At 54.8% G+C, this 16,536-nt stretch overlaps 5 protein-coding genes across 5 annotated transcripts; 2 read left to right on the top strand and 3 right to left on the bottom strand.

Annotated features, from left to right (window-relative positions):
* Positions 1–134: 134 nt before the first annotated feature.
* On the bottom strand, positions 135–1,481 carry J7T55_010212 (uncharacterized protein; the record flags this gene model as incomplete). Its single annotated transcript, XM_053131414.1, has 2 exons — positions 135–1,412; positions 1,479–1,481. 2 exons carry the CDS (start codon positions 1,479–1,481, stop codon positions 135–137), a joined length of 1,281 nt encoding a protein of 426 aa, XP_052990638.1.
* A 1,704-nt stretch (positions 1,482–3,185) lies between these two features.
* Positions 3,186–6,437, bottom strand: J7T55_010211 (uncharacterized protein; the record flags this gene model as incomplete). Its single annotated transcript, XM_053131412.1, has 1 exon — positions 3,186–6,437. The coding sequence occupies one exon, from the start codon at positions 6,435–6,437 to the stop codon at positions 3,186–3,188; it is 3,252 nt and encodes a 1,083-aa protein (XP_052990637.1).
* A 1,539-nt stretch (positions 6,438–7,976) lies between these two features.
* J7T55_010210 (uncharacterized protein) lies at positions 7,977–10,247 on the top strand (the record flags this gene model as incomplete). The annotated part of the gene is made up of 3 exons (XM_053131411.1): positions 7,977–9,368; positions 9,420–9,888; positions 9,979–10,247. 3 exons carry the CDS (start codon positions 7,977–7,979, stop codon positions 10,245–10,247), a joined length of 2,130 nt encoding a protein of 709 aa, XP_052990636.1.
* Positions 10,248–10,606: 359 nt separating this feature from the next.
* Positions 10,607–11,683, bottom strand: J7T55_010209 (uncharacterized protein; the record flags this gene model as incomplete). The annotated part of the gene is made up of 1 exon (XM_053131410.1): positions 10,607–11,683. One exon carries the CDS (start codon positions 11,681–11,683, stop codon positions 10,607–10,609), a length of 1,077 nt encoding a protein of 358 aa, XP_052990635.1.
* A 2,691-nt stretch (positions 11,684–14,374) lies between these two features.
* J7T55_010208 (uncharacterized protein) lies at positions 14,375–15,073 on the top strand (the record flags this gene model as incomplete). The annotated part of the gene is made up of 2 exons (XM_053131409.1): positions 14,375–14,559; positions 14,629–15,073. 2 exons carry the CDS (start codon positions 14,375–14,377, stop codon positions 15,071–15,073), a joined length of 630 nt encoding a protein of 209 aa, XP_052990634.1.
* Positions 15,074–16,536: the final 1,463 nt, after the last annotated feature.

Here is a 16,536-nt window from a genome sequence, read left to right as displayed (position 1 = left end):
GGAATATACATTTACCTAGTTGAGCTTCATTGAAGTCAACCAAATCCATTTATTGCTAGTTTGAGGCAACCGTTCTCTCCTGACTCTGAACTTGAAGTGCTTGGACTGATGCTTTCAAAGCCAAAGTGCTTTCGTTATTGGCTCGGATACGTGCCCGTCATCACGATCCTGAGCGACTGTGTGTAAAAAACATGATCTACTGGAAGATGGCCCTTCCTCCTGTTCAATCCTGGACCCCATGTATTCCTCCATCTAAGATCCACTGAAGCCTTGCCTTGATCTGCAACGCTCGACGACGGAAGCCCAATAGTATTTTCGTACGTGACCCTTGGGAATGTGAACTCGGAGGCCAAGAACTCATTAGGCACCATCGGCTGATAGTGGAAGCCGTCGAATAGCAGGAAAATGTGTCTTGCGTTGTAAGAACCCTTGGTGCTGACCTCAGTCACCTCGGGCCTAGACAGCCTACTACCGCTGCTAGCAGACCTGGTGTCCCTGATTGTATACACCACGATGAAGAGGTTGTACAGGTCCGCGGTAACGTCGAGCATGTCCAGCGGCATCCAGATGTTAGGGATCGAGAGGAGCTGGAAGAAGTTCGCCACTGTTGCCACTTCTCTCTGGCCCGCCGATATTATTGTATCGTAGTACTTTTGGTTCATCCTCTTGTACAGCCGATGCCGCGGATGGTCATTCCAATCCAGAATTTCACTGTAGTGGTACAGATGTTCGGCCTGCACCCGCTGGTAGAACGTATGGTCGCCATATACACAATACGACAGGGCTTTGAAGAAGCAGGCAGACCGCGCGCCATCGTAGTTTCCGGGGCGATAGAAAAGCACATCTCTGACCATGGGAAAGCCGCGGAGAAGTGAGCTCTGGAAACTGTCCCTGGTCCAGTTCCTACTGACCGCCTCGTCAAACCCCAGTGGCGCTTCTGACATGAACATCGCACGGTCCCAGGCCGGCTGGACGTCCTGCAACGAGTTCACGTTGTTTGCCCAGCCCGTGTCGCGCCTCAGCTGGGCCATGTCGAAACCAAGTCCGTTCTGGCGCGAGGGGTACTTGTTCGCGTCGAACAAGCGATGGTCCTGGTACCGAACCATCGCCATGGCCGTTGTGGTGTCGGCGCCCTGCTGGCCGTAAAACGCGAACATGTTCTGCGGCGGCCCATTGCCTTGGTCATCGTCATCGTCGGACAGCACCACCACCGCAGAGGGATCCGGGCTGGCGCTCGTCACTGTGGTGTCTCCGCGGCTGGCGGAACGGGCTGCGGCCTGCCCCGGGGCGGGCTGCGCCCTCACCGTGACTGTGATTTGCGTGAACCTGTTGGGATCGACCACTGGCTGCGCTCGCCGGATAGTCTCCAGGTCCTGGAGCCAGATATTATACCTATCTGCATGGTTTGAGCCCTGTCACGCAAGAAATCAGTCACTAAATTGTGCCTAGGTAGTCATGCTACACTCTCTCACTGTTACCATTGCTGCGTTCGAAGGACTCTTTCGTCCTTACGCGACTGGTTGCGGTATTGTCTTAAATCGTGTCCCTATTGCGGTGTCAGCGGCGCTGTTTCCTTCACCCCTTTTGAACGGAAACTCCAAATCGAGCTGGTCTGTACCTTTGCTTCACTATTCTCTTTTCCGGAAATGTGATCCCAGTATCAACCAGTGTTGAGAGCTATGAAACGAGAATTCCGAGCATTGACTTTATCGGACAAGTTAAACCCTTGTGCGTCCCTCATTTCACTATTGAACTACACGAGACAGTTGCTGCTCGCTGACGGATCCGGCGCCCCTGATGTTGTGCCAACCGAGAGGACAAAGACTTGATCAATACTCCCGGCAATGTAGGTGATCATTCTGTTCTTTACGACCCGGAAGTAATCAAAGAGGTGGTCCTGAACGTGAATCAGGACGAACCAAAGGAAGGATCAATTGAGTCAAAATTAACTTAAATGTATAAATGTTGGTGGGATTATGCGACATTGACTGCACGCGGACAATGCGACTTTTGCGACGAGAATAATACACACACTTAGATGAAGCCTTACAAGTGGATCAGGGACCTCGAGAGACGTTGGTCAAATGAGATTCAGTCTTGTAGATCTGTGAAGTACTCTTCCACAAAGCCAATAGAAATAGAGACACCTTGGCCGAATTGACCGACAGACAACACGGTCTTCATTCTTTATTATTTCAAATGTATAGAAGGTGCATGTTTTAATCCATTCTGAACGGAGTAATACATGTTGATGGTGCTAAATTGCAGAGCTTCACTGTCAACATTGAATGTCCGTGTGGGCTAACATGGTCGAGGATGGTCTCACTTGCCCTGATCAACTGCTCGTGGCGGACGAATGATCTCCACACCGAACTGGCGCGTCTAATGAGACCAAGGATTGAGGAAGACACTTCAAACCTCAAGATATAGCTTCTTATGTTCTTGGGGATTCTCATGAGAGCTTAATAGCGGGTTGTAGAATTTCACATGATTAGCGCATTGTGATCGGTTGCCTTCACTCGTAGCCAATGAGACTTCTCAATGATGACTCAGTTAGGGCTTTTTCAGAAAGAACAGTATGCAAATGGACGCATTTCAGAGGTCCAGAGTCAATTTCGAAGGGCTCGATATCTTCGAGGGTCTGATAGGGAAGAGAGAGTTTCGCTTTGCAGGAAGGCTGCCCGACACACCCTAATGACATTACGCCGTAATGGCAGATTTGAGCATTTAGTGGCGAAGACAAATAATCACAGACTTGAGCAAAAGTCAATAGAGGTAACAAGCTGGTTCAAACTAAGAGCTATGAAGCCAAGAAGGGCCGAAGCTGATCAACTGATACGAGGTGCAAAAAGCGAAAATGCATCGAGTCGTTCTAGAGACCCAATGGGCCATCACCCCTCATCAGACACACTGCAGACGTCCACTCCCAAGTAGCAATAACATCGCTTGCCTCTTACCCGCCTACCTTCCTTGCATCAGCATTTGGTGTCAACATGGCTGACGCGCCTCGTCCTGATAATCTAAATACTCCACGAGGAATGTCGCCTGTTCCAACAAGCCATCCGATGCAAGCGAGGTTTGTAATACATTGAGACACCATCCATTTGCAACCTTGCTTTTTTGAAACCTCCAACGCCTGCAATCCAATAAAGCTGCCCTAATTATGCCTTCAGTCGAGTCCACACTTAAGAAGATTGAAGACCGTGGATCTCGTCAATGAGTTCCGCAAGAGAAGTTTGCTCAGCCTTTCTATCAAGTGAGACATCCTGTAAGAGATTCTCCTGTACTTGATGTTTCCCAGCATTCCTGATGATTCGCCAAGCTCTGCGGAACTCATCACGGATAGACACAATTCCGTTGTGGGTGACAGTGCGGGCCACGTTGTGGTCTATCTCAAACGGATCTTCAATGGCGAACAGGTAGCGATGGCGCACCTCCTTGACTTCAGGTTTGTTCCGGTCATGAGGTACCCGTGATGCTGTGGCGGGGTCTTGGGACTGTTGTGACTGCGGGATTGTGGTTGAAATACTGTTGTCTTGTGTTTCGGGTGCAGGATGGGGATTCGCTCTGGGCATCTCAGGCTCGACAGCCGGAGGCTTATCTGTTGACTGGACTTCGAGGACTGTCTTGGCTCCGGTCCAGCCTTTGTTTTGCTTGCTAAGAATACCGCCACGAGTTCGAAGACTGATGACGTCCCTGCCCCAGTCGAAGCCTCGCATGTGTCCTGAACTGATCATGTTGCCCTGAGCGTAATACTCGAAGAATCCGCGGAGAAGGTGGCCAATAGAATCTCTGTTTTGTGTGAGGCTGCCCTGTTCCGCTGAGGCCTTGATCTGATCTGCATCTTTCCAGAACCAGACGTTCAGTCCTTTGCACAAGATGTTGTTCTCGACTTGATCGGGGCTGAGATGCGGATCCACTGGCGGGGCCATTGCCTGAAGATTGGGACATACGAAAGGATGGGCAACGTTTATCAAGTAGTGGAGCACCATGAGGACATACCCATAGCTGGAGAGCGTCCCGCGATAAGATGTGTTGATACCTCTAACCTTCGCCCAGTGTTTGACGAACAAAACCATTGGTCTGACGCGAGGGTCCGTAAGGGAATAGCAGCGGAGTAGATGAGTATTGTGAAGGGCGAGCTGGGCCGAAAAGTTGATGTCGCATTGGACACCGATACCTGAATTGGGGAATTCGAGCTTATCTCTATATGGGTCTCGAGGCTGGTTTGGTGACATACGGGATGGATCTGGTATTCCGCGAATCCGTGCCACGAGATCCTCGTACTCCGGCGTGATCGGTAGTACGGAATCGAAATGGACATTTTCCGGAGCGTTGCTTGCCATCGGCCCCCGGAGGAATTGGACATAGACCTGTATATCTTGAGCGACTTCGGTGGAGTACAAGCCTTTTTCCAGGGCCTTTTCAAACTCTCGAGCCAGCTGCAAGGACTTATGCCGTCTCGCGAGGGCTCTGAGAGTTGTCGAAAGGTTGGATTTGAGCCAATCTGAGACTTGTGCTCGAATCCCGAAATCATAGATGCCCTGGCTGTACTGCCGAACAACGACAGGCAGAAGTGGTGACTGAGTAGATGGCAGATCATTGCCTCCTAATTCGGTCAAGAGTCTGAGAGTCCTGCTGTGGTAAGAGGCAGCGGTCTCGAACTGTCCTTGCTCAAGAAGTAGCAAACCGATCGAGGGTATCTTCTTCAGAAGTTCGGTCGCTGATAGTAAGTCCTTGTTATAACCAAGGGGGTCTAAGCCGAAATTTGGCCTGTTCTGTAGCTCTCTCCAGTGAATGACGCGGTTCCTCGCAAGATGCTCAAAGTGGTCATTTTTCTCCAAAACCGTGCGAGACTCGCTTGCCATGACCAGTTTCTCCCCCTCAATCTGCGCCATAACACCAAAGATAGAGCGATTGTGAGGCACAGAAGCTGGATCAAAAGCAAGAGACGCATACCCCTCGAGGCGAGCCCTCAGAGCGTCGTCCGCCAGACCGTGAACAAAGGCCTTGCAAACATCATTCAAGATACGGAAATCCTCATCACTGAAATTTGCTGCCGTGGAATTGGTGATATCCTTGCCGCCTAATTTTCGCAACGTCTTTTTCGCAGCGCCATAATAATTTGACAGGGACTTAGTACCCTGCTTCAGCTCATCAAGCGCTGCTTGGTACTGATCGATACCGTGCTCATGGTTGCTGCTAACAGCAGCACTGTTGTCGGCTTTGCCGTCATCAACCACAGGAGCATGGTCGTCCGAGCTGTTCTTTCCAATCTGATGGCCCTGATCGGTAGGACTTGAAGCAACTCTGCCTTCTGCTTCATCATCTTCCAACTCGTGCTCGTCCTCGACCCCTTTCTCCCATTTCTCACGTTCCTCCAGGAGATCTGAGTAGAGTTTATTCGTAGGCTTCTCACAGACCTTGATTATAGGAACTCTTGTCTTGCTTAAAAGACGGGCGCCTAGGCGCATGTCCAGAAAGGTCTTCTCGACAAGTCGAGGAATGAGGGAATCAGGACTGTCTGGTTGGGGATGAGAGAAGGGCGAGAGGAGACCCAGATCCATGTCCGAAGATTTGGTGGCAAATCCAGATGATAAGCTACCGAAACATCGTAGCTGGACCGACAAGCGAGGAAAGTTGGCCTGGCCGTTGACAGTTGTCTCGTACTGGGTTATTGCATCACGGCAGGCTTCTTCTATGATCAGACGAAAGTGCTCCTTCTCCTGGATCTGCTCAAATGCTATCTCGGCGTTGGCGAGAATATCCGCAGATAATTGCTCCAGAAGGGCGACCTGAGACCCAAGATCCTCCGTCCGAGGGTAGTAAGGTCGTGGGTGATACGGTGAGCCAACTTGACTGGTAGAGCTCCTGGAGGCATGGTTGGGGCGTGAAAAACCGGGCTGGGCTCCTGTGAAGCCATTCAAAGCCCCGCTGGGTTGTCTCCAGTCAAAAAGGGTGGGCTGAGGCGAGAAAGCTGGAAGGGAAGGCGAGGGCTGGTGTCTTGCATGGCTGTTGCTCACATGGGGAGGCTGGAAAGCCGCGGACTGAGAGCGATTGGTCCGGCTTTGATGGTTGATATAATTTTGACGATGTTCATGGCCGGCCCATGACCCCTGAGACCGGTTTGGGTGAGATGTGGTTGCGCGAGGGTCAATATCAACTGACAGCTGCGACGACATCTGGCGTCGTTGGGCCTGGTTCATGCGCTTGCGACCGGGCTTCTGGTTTGGTTTGGGCTGGTCTTGGGCGTCCTTTGGAACAGTGCTTGCCGGTGAGTTTGTAGAGGAAGGGGTAAAGGGCTGTGAGGACGATCGTGGGACGTCGGCAGGGGTACTTTGAGCTTGTGCCGGGTCCGAGTTCTTGAGGATGAGGTTGCGCATCCGCGCCTCGAGCGACACATTGTCCTCTTGGCTGGAGCCTTGCATGGTTGCCATGGTGGTGTGACTTGCCGCGTCAACGGCTGAGTGGATGTGTGTGATTTGAGCTCGGCCTGACTGGAAGGGAGGAAAATTGAAGTTGAGTAGAGTGATGGTCGCACGGGTGTATTTCATTCAGGGTCTGTGTACATATGAGAGGCGGGAACGAAAGAGATGGGTTGGATCGCGCTGCTGAGAGAAACAAGATCCAATCTCCACGAGGTGGCCAAGTCCGAGGTGACGAACAGGTTGGGACCCAGGTTCGTCGTGGGTGTCGTAGGTGCCGCAGAGGCTACTGAGAGAGTGCGGGCGTGACTGACTGGTTACCAGCTGCGATTCATCGCGGCAAATGAGCTGATGTAAAGGTGACAGCCAAATTCGTTGCTCTCCGTCTGTCTATCTGTCTGTCTGCTCTCTGAGCCAGTGGCAGAATCCACGTATCCGAGGCGGCAGAGAGCGTTGGTGATTGGTGTTTGAGGCCCGGACCAAGCATACAAGAGACGCTCGTGGAGGGTAAGGTGGTAGTACTCCACAGTGCACGGGGCGAAGGGAGAACAGGAAGATGATGGACTTCGTTCTCGTCTTCTCTTGTGCATAAAAGCCGATGCGCCACAGCGCAGCCTTTATCCAGTTCTGTTGGTCAGTCAGGTTGGCAGGCCACGTCCGTGTTAAGGAAATGCCGAGGCTGAGGAAAGCATCCGTTGTAGACCAAATATTGAGTTTGTTTACTGTCTGACGATGATTCCAAAACTCCAGTGGGTCAATCAGCCGACCCACCCGCCTGAATTCTGGATGGTGTGCGGGCTTGAGGCTCATTGGCTCTACCAGCCGCGAAGCTGCACAGCACCGCTCCTAGGCATCCAGGCGCCAACAGCACACAGTAGACTACTGTAGGGTCAGATAGCCGCAGTCTATTTTGGCAGTCCCAGCACAATGCCTGCGACCACAATAAGATCAACATATTGTGAATAGATGTCAATGTTCTCAACTTTGTAATCACAGTGCTGTGCTCACTTGACTTGTTGGCAATGGTTGTGTCGATCAGTTGACAATGAAGTCTTTTTTTTGTATTTTTCTGAGGTGCCGAGGTAGACCTTCCAAGGTCGGCAGCCTGGAGGTACCTAGGTACCCAGGTACCTTCAGCGCTTCCAATTCCGCTCAGACGGATCCGTCAGCCTTCCAGCCTTCCAAACCTCTGTGCCGCAGCTGCTGCGGAGCTCTTCTTTGTCACCGTCACTGCCGACTGACCACCGTTCCTGAACTCACCACAACACAACGACGACAACGAGCCCTGCGAACACGCAACTTGTCAAAAACATACAGCACAGCATAGCAAAAGGACTCGCGGTCGAGGAGTCGCAATAATCTGCCCCAAGTCACCCTTCCTTTGACGCCTTGCGAGCGCCGCCAGGAGCGTGCCTCGGTCGGGCCTGCATCCAACCCGACTTGTCAACGCCGCAGCCTTTGCGCCCTCCCTCAATGTCGCCTCAGCTCCAGTAAACCTCAATTCCAAACCGTCAACTCACCCAACCCTCCTGGTCTGGTCAACCCATCACCATGAGCGCACCTCCGAACGGCGTGCCCAACCCCAACGGCGCCAACCCGCCCCCTCCAGGCGCACCGCCCCTGCGTCGCAAGAAGAAGACTGCTGATCCGCTGGTCGCCCGCAAGAAGCCCATACCCAAGCCTCCACCGCCCAAACCAAAGGCGAATGCAGGCACTTCCAAGCCCACCCCGGGCAGGTCGTTCCACACCCAGCCCAACCTCCTCGGTGTCCAGGCTCCCAAGGTCGACCAGAAGACCCAGGAGGAATGGAAGCAGCGCCGTCGGCAGAATGGTGGCTGGTGGGATCCTCCCCCAGCAGCTCCCGACTTCAAGGAATACCCCGTGTACATCACCAAGAAGGATATCAAAGAAGGGCTGCGATCTCACATTATGCGGTTTGCCAAGGCTCGTGGGGGTGGAACAACCGACATCATGAACGATTCCGAGTTTGCGCGTCCAGTTACTCTTCATCGGAAGGACGCTCGCAGCCTTAACGTCGCGCAGGCTGCAAAGGAAGAGAGCTCGAGTCCTACGCCAGTGGACCCGGTCGAAGCCGAGCGGCTTGAAAAAGCCAAGCTGGAGAAGGAGGCCCAGCGAGCGAGCGATCAAGCTCAGATTGCACCCGTCGCCGCAAAGGACCTTGTTACCAAGAAACAGCCTCAGAAGCAAGAGAAGACCAGCACCCAGACATTCTATGCCAAGAGAAGCGACGCGCACAAGAAGGAGTCGACAATTCGCTACGAAGAGTCCCTGCCCTGGGTCCTGGAAGACGCCGATGGTAAGAGCACTTACGTGGGCGCTTACACGGCTGCACTTTCCGAGAGCATGGCGGCCTTGCAATACGAGAACGACAAGTGGCGATTGATCCCGTTGGAGAAATTCTACAAGTTTACCCACAAGCCCCCCTTCAAGACGTACTCAATTGAGGAAGCCGAGAAGTTGATGGGCAAGAAGGTGGTCCAAGGCCGGTGGGCCATGCGAGACGGCGAGAAAGACAAGCTGAAGGAGGAGATGGCGGCCACGAGGAATGTTTTGACTGGCCGGGCAAAGGTCAAAACGGAGAGTGATACCTTTAGGGCAGCTGCGCGATCCGAAAAGCAGGATCATGACGACCTTGACATGTCAGGAGACGAGTTTCAGGATGACGACGAGAACCCGAATATGGAACCGGACAACGATGAGGATGTCAAAGAGTCTCGAGAGCGAGTCCGTCGTGAGCAGTTGGGCGCGAACAATTTCGGAACCGCCGATGAGCAGGCTCTTGAGGCTGAGCTCAGGCGGGAGTTGATGGAGGAGGAAGCTAGACGCATTCATGGCAAGGGCATTGAGAAGAATCTCATCAAAATCGACAAGAACATGCTCTATAAGCAAGACCGAGAGGACTCGGACAATCTGCTTTCTTCGGTAAGATAATATCTGCGCAAAGCTGTGTGGGCTCAACTAACCGCTTCCCAGTCCGAAGACGATTCCGACGAAGACAAGGAGGTCAAGCAGGAAGAAGGCGAGAAGACGGCCGCGGACGCCGCTACCGCGGGCGCCTCGAAGGGAGCCGGCACCACCTCGGCTAAGCCGAAGGCCCTTCCTGACGGCAAGAAGGGCAAGAGTCTTAAGCGTCCTGGCTCCCCGAACCTCTCCGAGATGGAATCCAGCGGCAACGAGTCCTCCCGAAAGAGGGCCAAGAAGCAGGCGACTGGATCTGTGCAGGGCAGCCGCTCTTCTACTCCCTTACCTAGCTCTCAACGCGCCAAGCTTGCCGCAGGTGCCATGAGTGATGGTGAGGCAACTGGAGGAGAGATGTCGGATGCTGGCCGTGCAAAGAAGAAGGGCCACAAGGTCACGGTGGTTAGCGGCACCCATGGCAAGGGTACTCCTACGGGCTCTCGAGCCAGTAGTCCTGCCCCAGCTGCGGGTCAAGCTCCTTCAGGTATGTGTCTCCACGCCAAGCCGCCATTTCGTAGTACGGTGTTGCGCATCAAAATCATATTGCAGTCTTGCTAATGGTTACGGTGTTCAGGTTCCCAATCACCGACCCGTCGTGTTTTCGATTTCTCCCAACCCCAGGGACCTGTCTCTGTGGGTGACGTAGCCTCGGCTATCCTGCAGCAACAGCCTCCAGGTGTTCCGATAGGCAAGCTACTCACTCAGTTTGGCAATCGCATTGGCGACGGAAAGAATCAAACTCCTCGGCCGGTCTGGATATCGTACGTCAAGCAGGTCGCCAAGTGGGGCCCTAATAAACTCCTGCAAATCACTCCGCAGGGGAGAACATTTTTGCCTTCTTGATGGGGCGACGAGTTCGGCGTGTCGATCAGGTAGTGTCAGGGATACGGTAGCGATTCAGCAATAGAGAATAGTTGCTCATTCATCACTTTACCAGGCTACACTGGTTAGAATGCTTTGATCTTTCATAGAAGTATCAAAAACACCATGAGCCCTCGGACGCTGGCAAGTAATCAAGTATTCAAGAGGCTTTTACCCCTGATCAAATTGACAATGCAGTGCACATTTCCCTTGCAACAGCGGGTGATGAGTGGGTGGAGAGACCAAATAGTTTTAGCATAGCTATTTCGTCCAAGGCCATTCTGTGCTTTGGCTCCAGTATGCGAGACAGGGCCTGCGGATTCTACAAGTCCTCTGCCTGCTCATTCATCCATCTGCCACGAATACTCCAAGCCTTTGTTCCTTTCCCGCCTGTTGATGGCCTTGAATCTCTCCGCCTCGAAGCCATTACTCCTATCAACGCCATCCCACCTATAACCGGGCCGTATTCCATACCGGTTTGGCGGCGAGGGCCCCTTGTACACCGGCCTCCTGCTCGAGCTGCCGCCTGCCTTCGCAGCAGCACCGCCCCGGGCGCCTCCCGATGAACCACCACCTCCTCCACCTCCACCGCCCCCGTCCGCCTCGCCGAGGAACCGCGCCATGGGGTCATTCCACCTCCTCTCCTCCTTCAAGGCCCTGTTCATCTCCTCGTCGTCGGCCGTCCTCGCGAGCGTCATGGTCCTGGCGTCCTCGAGCTGCTCCCGCCGCCGGCGCGCCTCCTCGGCCTGCACGTCGCCCTTGAGCGCCTCCTTGGCGGCGCGCTCCTTGTCCTCGGCCTCCTGCGCCGCGCGCCGCGCCTCGGCCCGCTTCATGCTCACGTCGACGCGCCGCCCCGTCGCGTCGCGGTAGTACGTCTCCTCCTCGCCGTGCTTGACCAGCCCCGCCCGCCGCTCCGCCTCGAACTGGTCGCGCTCCTCCTGCTGCCGCCGCTCGATCTGCGCCGTCACCGCCGCCGCCGACTGCAGGCCCGCATGCGTGCCGTCGGCCATGCGCGCTGCCCCAGCCTGGGGCCCGTCGACCATCGTCGGGCCGTCGTCCTCGGCTGCCCGCGCTGCGGCCGTCTCGGCGGCGGCGGAGGCGAGGATGGCATCTGCTGCTGCTGCGGCATCTTTGTCCTCTTTTGATGCTGAGCTGCCTCCTCCCAGGGTCTTCCAATTTGCTTTTGTGGTCTTGCGGACATCCTTGACCTGGCCGACCGTCACAGGGGCGTCGTCGTCGCCATCTTGGCCCCTGTGTCTTGATTTGCTGGAGCCACCCCAGTTCTGGTCGTCGTCGTCTTGGATGAGGAGCCCGGCGCCGGAGGATTTGTCGTGCTTGCGCTTGCGCTTCTTGGAGGAGGGTTTGGTGTCGGGGGTGAGGTAGTGGGTGGCGAGGTAGGAGGAGAGGTCGGAGGGCATCGTGAGCGATTCAGCAGTGGCGGTGTGGGGTTGAGAAGCCACCCTGTGTCTTTGATTCTTCCTGTCGATCAAGTGATATGATTATCCCCAGGCTACGCTGGGCATGCTGGACGCTGGTCGCCGCCTCGTCTGAAATTTGATCGAGATGCTCAGCCTTACGGCCGAGCTACCAATCCAGATCGGCGGTCGCATGACAAGACTGCCCCAACGGTGCGCAGGTGCTGCTGGTCTGTGCATCTCCCCAGGGCCAGGGGTAGGGACGGCTGGCTGCAGGGTGGCCCCCACATCCAGAGAGGACAGGCGGCGGGAATCGCGATAGAGTAAGGCGGGTACTGATAAGGCCAGATGACATCACCACGGGGGACCAACAGCAGTAGCAGCAGTAGCAGCAGCAGCAGCAGCAGTGGCAGCGTTCTGCCGCCGGCTACCTCGATCTCGCCTTTCCCCCTTTCGCGGGGCGCCGCTTTCACATGGTCACAGCCATCGCACCGCATCATATCACGTCGCAGGGTGAGCATGAGCACAGGATTCAGACAAGCAGGCAGGTCCAAGGCACCGCTGTGTGTGTGTGTGGGTGCCACGTCGTGCAGTCACCGAACCCTCGCATTTGAGTCAGGATTGATCTGGCCTGGTCTGAAGCACTGTTCTTGTGCACAACGTCTAGGCCATCCTCCTCTGCGACAGAAACTCCGGAATGACGTTGTCTCGAGCTTGCAACAGAACCTCAACCCCGTCTCAAGGGTGGCCCCTTAGGCGAGGCGGCATCACGCACTCGGTTCCAGAGGTGCCAAGGATGGTGTCGAGATGGCCGTAGCCCTGCCGAGGCACTGCTCCTGCTGGACCGACTGATGACGGTGATCCATCCAGCTCCGTCAAGCTCACTTCTCTCGGGTCATCAGCTTTCTGGAATGATACTCCACTTAGATCACCATTTCCGGCAGTCAGGATCGAGCTATTACGGAGTCAAAGAGGGCTGGCACGGGCCTCAAAACTGCAGCCGCACCTCTTCTCTTGGTTCTGAGGTATTCCACATGCGGGGTGGCCTCGGGAGAGTCGGTTTCATGCAATTAGCTCCCAGGCACTGTGCTGCGTAGCTGCATGACATGATGGAGAAATGCATGCGTTTCTGAATCACCACCCGCTTTTGCACGGTCGGCACTGGCGATTGTGATTTGACGACGACGCCCGTACAAAGTGCTCCTCCGCAGACCCGAGGCGCCCGGCCAGAATGGCCAATCTACTACTGACTGACTGATCCTCAGGGTTTGGTGGAGACAGACAGCCGAGCTTGTTTGTTGCTGTTGGCGGGACGCTGCGCTGCCTGATTACGCCGTTTGCCAGAAAGCCTGCTTCAAGCCGACATTACTAAGGAGCCGAAAATAAACACATCGCATTTCAGAGGCCGTTGGCACAGGTTGAAACAGCCTGCAGGCCCAGCTCGGGCCCAAGCCTGGGACCCGTATGGCCCGGGGTGAGGACCTGTTTGGCCTCTCGCCATTCCATCATCTATGAGGCAGCAGGCGTCACTGCCCACCCACCTTGTTCTGCCCTGCCCTGCCCTGCCCTGCCATGCCCTGCCATGCTACCAAAGTACCTGGGTAGACTTGCGCAGGAGGCCAAGCTGAGGCAGGCCCAATGATAGCAATGGTGCAGCCACGGGAAGCCAAGCTTGGGAGACCGTGACGGAGCAAGAGGCCCAGAGAGACACGCTTAAATGGTCAGCTGCAGCGCAGCAGGCGTGGGATGACCCATTCTGAGGCGAGCTCCCGAGGTTGTGCTGTCATTGCCAGAGGGAGCCGCAGTGAGCCGCAGGTACCTCCCGCGCGTGGCTGTGGTGCAGGATGACTTGTGACTTGGTGTTCTCAAGAGAGACGAACCCAGTCATCCGGTCTCACACGTCCTGTTCGGGAAGTGGACACAACCATGTCACCCTCCCACCCAAGCAGCGCCGAAGCTTTATCAGCGAACCTGGGTCCGTGATCCCGCGCGATAAGCTAGAGAGCCGTAGCCTTCCCAGCAGACAGGGCCGAGAACGCCTCCCCCCTGGCGCACGTATACTTGGGCCTACGCGCTGCCCCCGATCTCGTTTCCCTCGGGCTTGCTGCCCATGCTTCATAACATCACAAACAAAACACCAAGCTACTTGAAAGAACAACATTGTTGGTTTACTCCTGATCATTTTGTTCCCCCTACCAGCCTCTTGCGTCACCCCGGACTCCTGCCTGCGGTCTTCCATCATCACGCCGAGCCTTTGTACCGTGCCTATCTTGCTGCATTATCGTGCCTCTTTGTCTCTGAGTCACCCCGGCGGAAACAGCCTCTCGCTTCCCATTAGGAAGCCTAGTACTGCCTGCTTCGGCCCCAGATCGCACCAGAACCCGCAAGAGCCACCATCGAACAAAGCACGGTCAACTAGACGGCCCTTGCCTCTTTCCCGAGTGATCAGCAGGAACAAGCGCGCTCACCGTCTGACTGACTGACTGAGTGCCTCGCCTTCATCCGGCCCCTTTTCCTTCCAGAAGATCCCAAATCGCTGGACTTTTCACTCTTCCGCAACCCGTATTTCTGACCTAGGAGTCCCACCTCATTTCTGTATCAAGTCATATCCCACAGCACACGCAACGTGTAACCTTTATCTCTCCACCTCACTTTCACCGAGACCAACACATCCTGTCCTGCAACACCAGCATCATGGCGGCTTCCATCCAGTACGAGCGTGACCTTCGCAGCGCAAACCAGGAATACAAGCGCGGCAAGGATGCCTCTGTAAAATGGTCCTTCGGAACCACGGCTTCGCCCTCCTGGTGGAGCTCGAACGCGCCAGAGCCGGAGACCGAGAACTTCAAGGCCCGGCCCCTGGGAAAGTGGAGTGACCAGTGAGCTTGCCCTTAACCTTGACTTCACCACACGTTTGTGTGTCTTGACGCGTCCTAACCAAGAGGCAGGTTCGGCAAGGAAGATAAGGACAAGGGCAACATCAACAAGTACACCCGCACAACAGGCCGCTTGAGGGACATCCCCTCCAAGCGAGTGCGCTCCAAGGTATCTGCCCAAGAAGAGATCGAGGAGGCGGCGATCACGTCACGGTCGGTCCTAGACTACCTGCCCAGCCCCGTGCGCCGCCAGAACTCGGCCGTAGACAATGTCCTGTACAGCTTTGACCGCCAGGACTCGCCGGGCAGGCCACTGACCCTCGACATCTTCGTCAAGAAGGGCGGGCGCGAGACGGAGCGTTTCGTTGAGAAAGAGTATGAAATCCTGGACGTCAACGGCGACGCTCTCAAGGGCCGAAAGGCTCGGCGTAACCTGCGACGGGGCGTGACGAACGGGTCGAAACTTGCGGACGACGACATGCCCGAGATGGACGAGGACGGGTTCGAGCTCTTGTAAGAGTTGACTCGGAAGCGGTTCGGCACGCGCTGGGTGGTCATACTCGACTGGCGTGTCTCGCGACCATGTCCGTGGCTTCTATTTGGTTGTCCCCAGCTCTTACTTGTTCACTTCATCCATCATGTCTACAACCTTGACCTGTGGGCTTGTTAATATTGTTTTTCGTCTGTTTTGTGTCGATCGGTCATTTCGGCCGGTTCGCAGGAGTTTTTGGCAAGGGTCGGTGGTGGGATTGCATTGTGCCGTCGCGTGATGTCGCAGGGAGTCGGTGTCTGCTTTGGAATCGAGTGTTGTACATCAGAGAGAGTCGCTCGATTGTGGTATTGTGCTGTGGTTCTTCACATTAGTTTGAGCATTGGTTACCTTCTGCAGAGGCGACAACGGCCATTTCGGTCGATTGTCGCCTCTACCACCTACACCACCTGGAAACAATCCGTGGGTTTGGATGGCTTGGAATGATGAACAGAGTAGCATTTTCCACATAGCTGAGCAATCAAACACAGCATCATATCGCTGGTCCATGGCCTTGGCTCGAAGGTGTTGAGCGAAGGGATTGATTGCAGCAGGTTCAATTCAGTGGCAAGTTGTTTTGTGGGGGCAAGATTTGCTCGAGACTAGAAGGGTCCCAAGGGTCAATTGAACAGTCTTCGCTGCACGTGCAGACCGCCGTCCGCTTTAGGAATGCTACCCTACGCGGTGCATGTACGCTACAGAGTGCCAAAAACCTCTTTTCTTCCATTCAATGGCCACAGATCCTCTGTCAATTCTGCAAACGAGACAAGATGAGAGACTGTATATTTTTATATGGTACCAAAATCGTGAAAGACCCTTAGTGTTGTCAAAAAGCCAATTCGGTACAACAGGGATCCATAATTGAGATGCTTAAGGCGCAGCAGGTATGCATCCACCTCTGCATAGTACGCTCGTCACAGGTGACTCACGTCGGCGAGCATACTGAAAGTCTGACTCCCGGCCTCGTTTTCGGCTTGCTATCCTGTGGAACTGTTTCTGCAATTTACGCAACTGCATGATCGCAGGTAGGACAAGGTAGGCCACGCCAGGCAGGCCAGGTAGGATCAGAGCTGGACTCAGCCGCTCTCTTCGACCCCGTACAGTCATCTCATCTCATCGCCCCTTGTTCGTTCTGTTCTCTCACTGCCTCAGTGGGACTTCGTAACAAGCAGCTACCCTGGATGCAACTCAGAGGGCCTGCATGCGCAAGTGCATATAATATTCTTGGACTGAAGTTGTTTGACGGCCAGTTGACCTGGAATATCAGTCATCCACGGCAAGAGCCTTACATCGACATCAAACCCGACATATTGTCTCCAAAGCGGGCTGCTGTGGAGTGATTCTCTTAGACGAAGACCATCAGTCAACAGGAGGGAGCATAGCTGTCGGGAGGCAGACTCCCCCGAAAACACTTTAATTTTCTCAAGTATATCGCAGTCGATTTTTTAGGT

This window comes from Diaporthe amygdali (genome assembly GCF_026229845.1).
Source record: "Diaporthe amygdali strain CAA958 chromosome Unknown NODE_26_length_719862_cov_65_716256, whole genome shotgun sequence".
In the NCBI taxonomy this organism is placed as follows: Eukaryota; Fungi; Ascomycota; class Sordariomycetes; order Diaporthales; family Diaporthaceae; genus Diaporthe; species Diaporthe amygdali.
The sequence above is the reverse complement of the archived record's forward strand: the minus strand, read 5'-3'. Positions and strand labels throughout refer to the sequence as shown.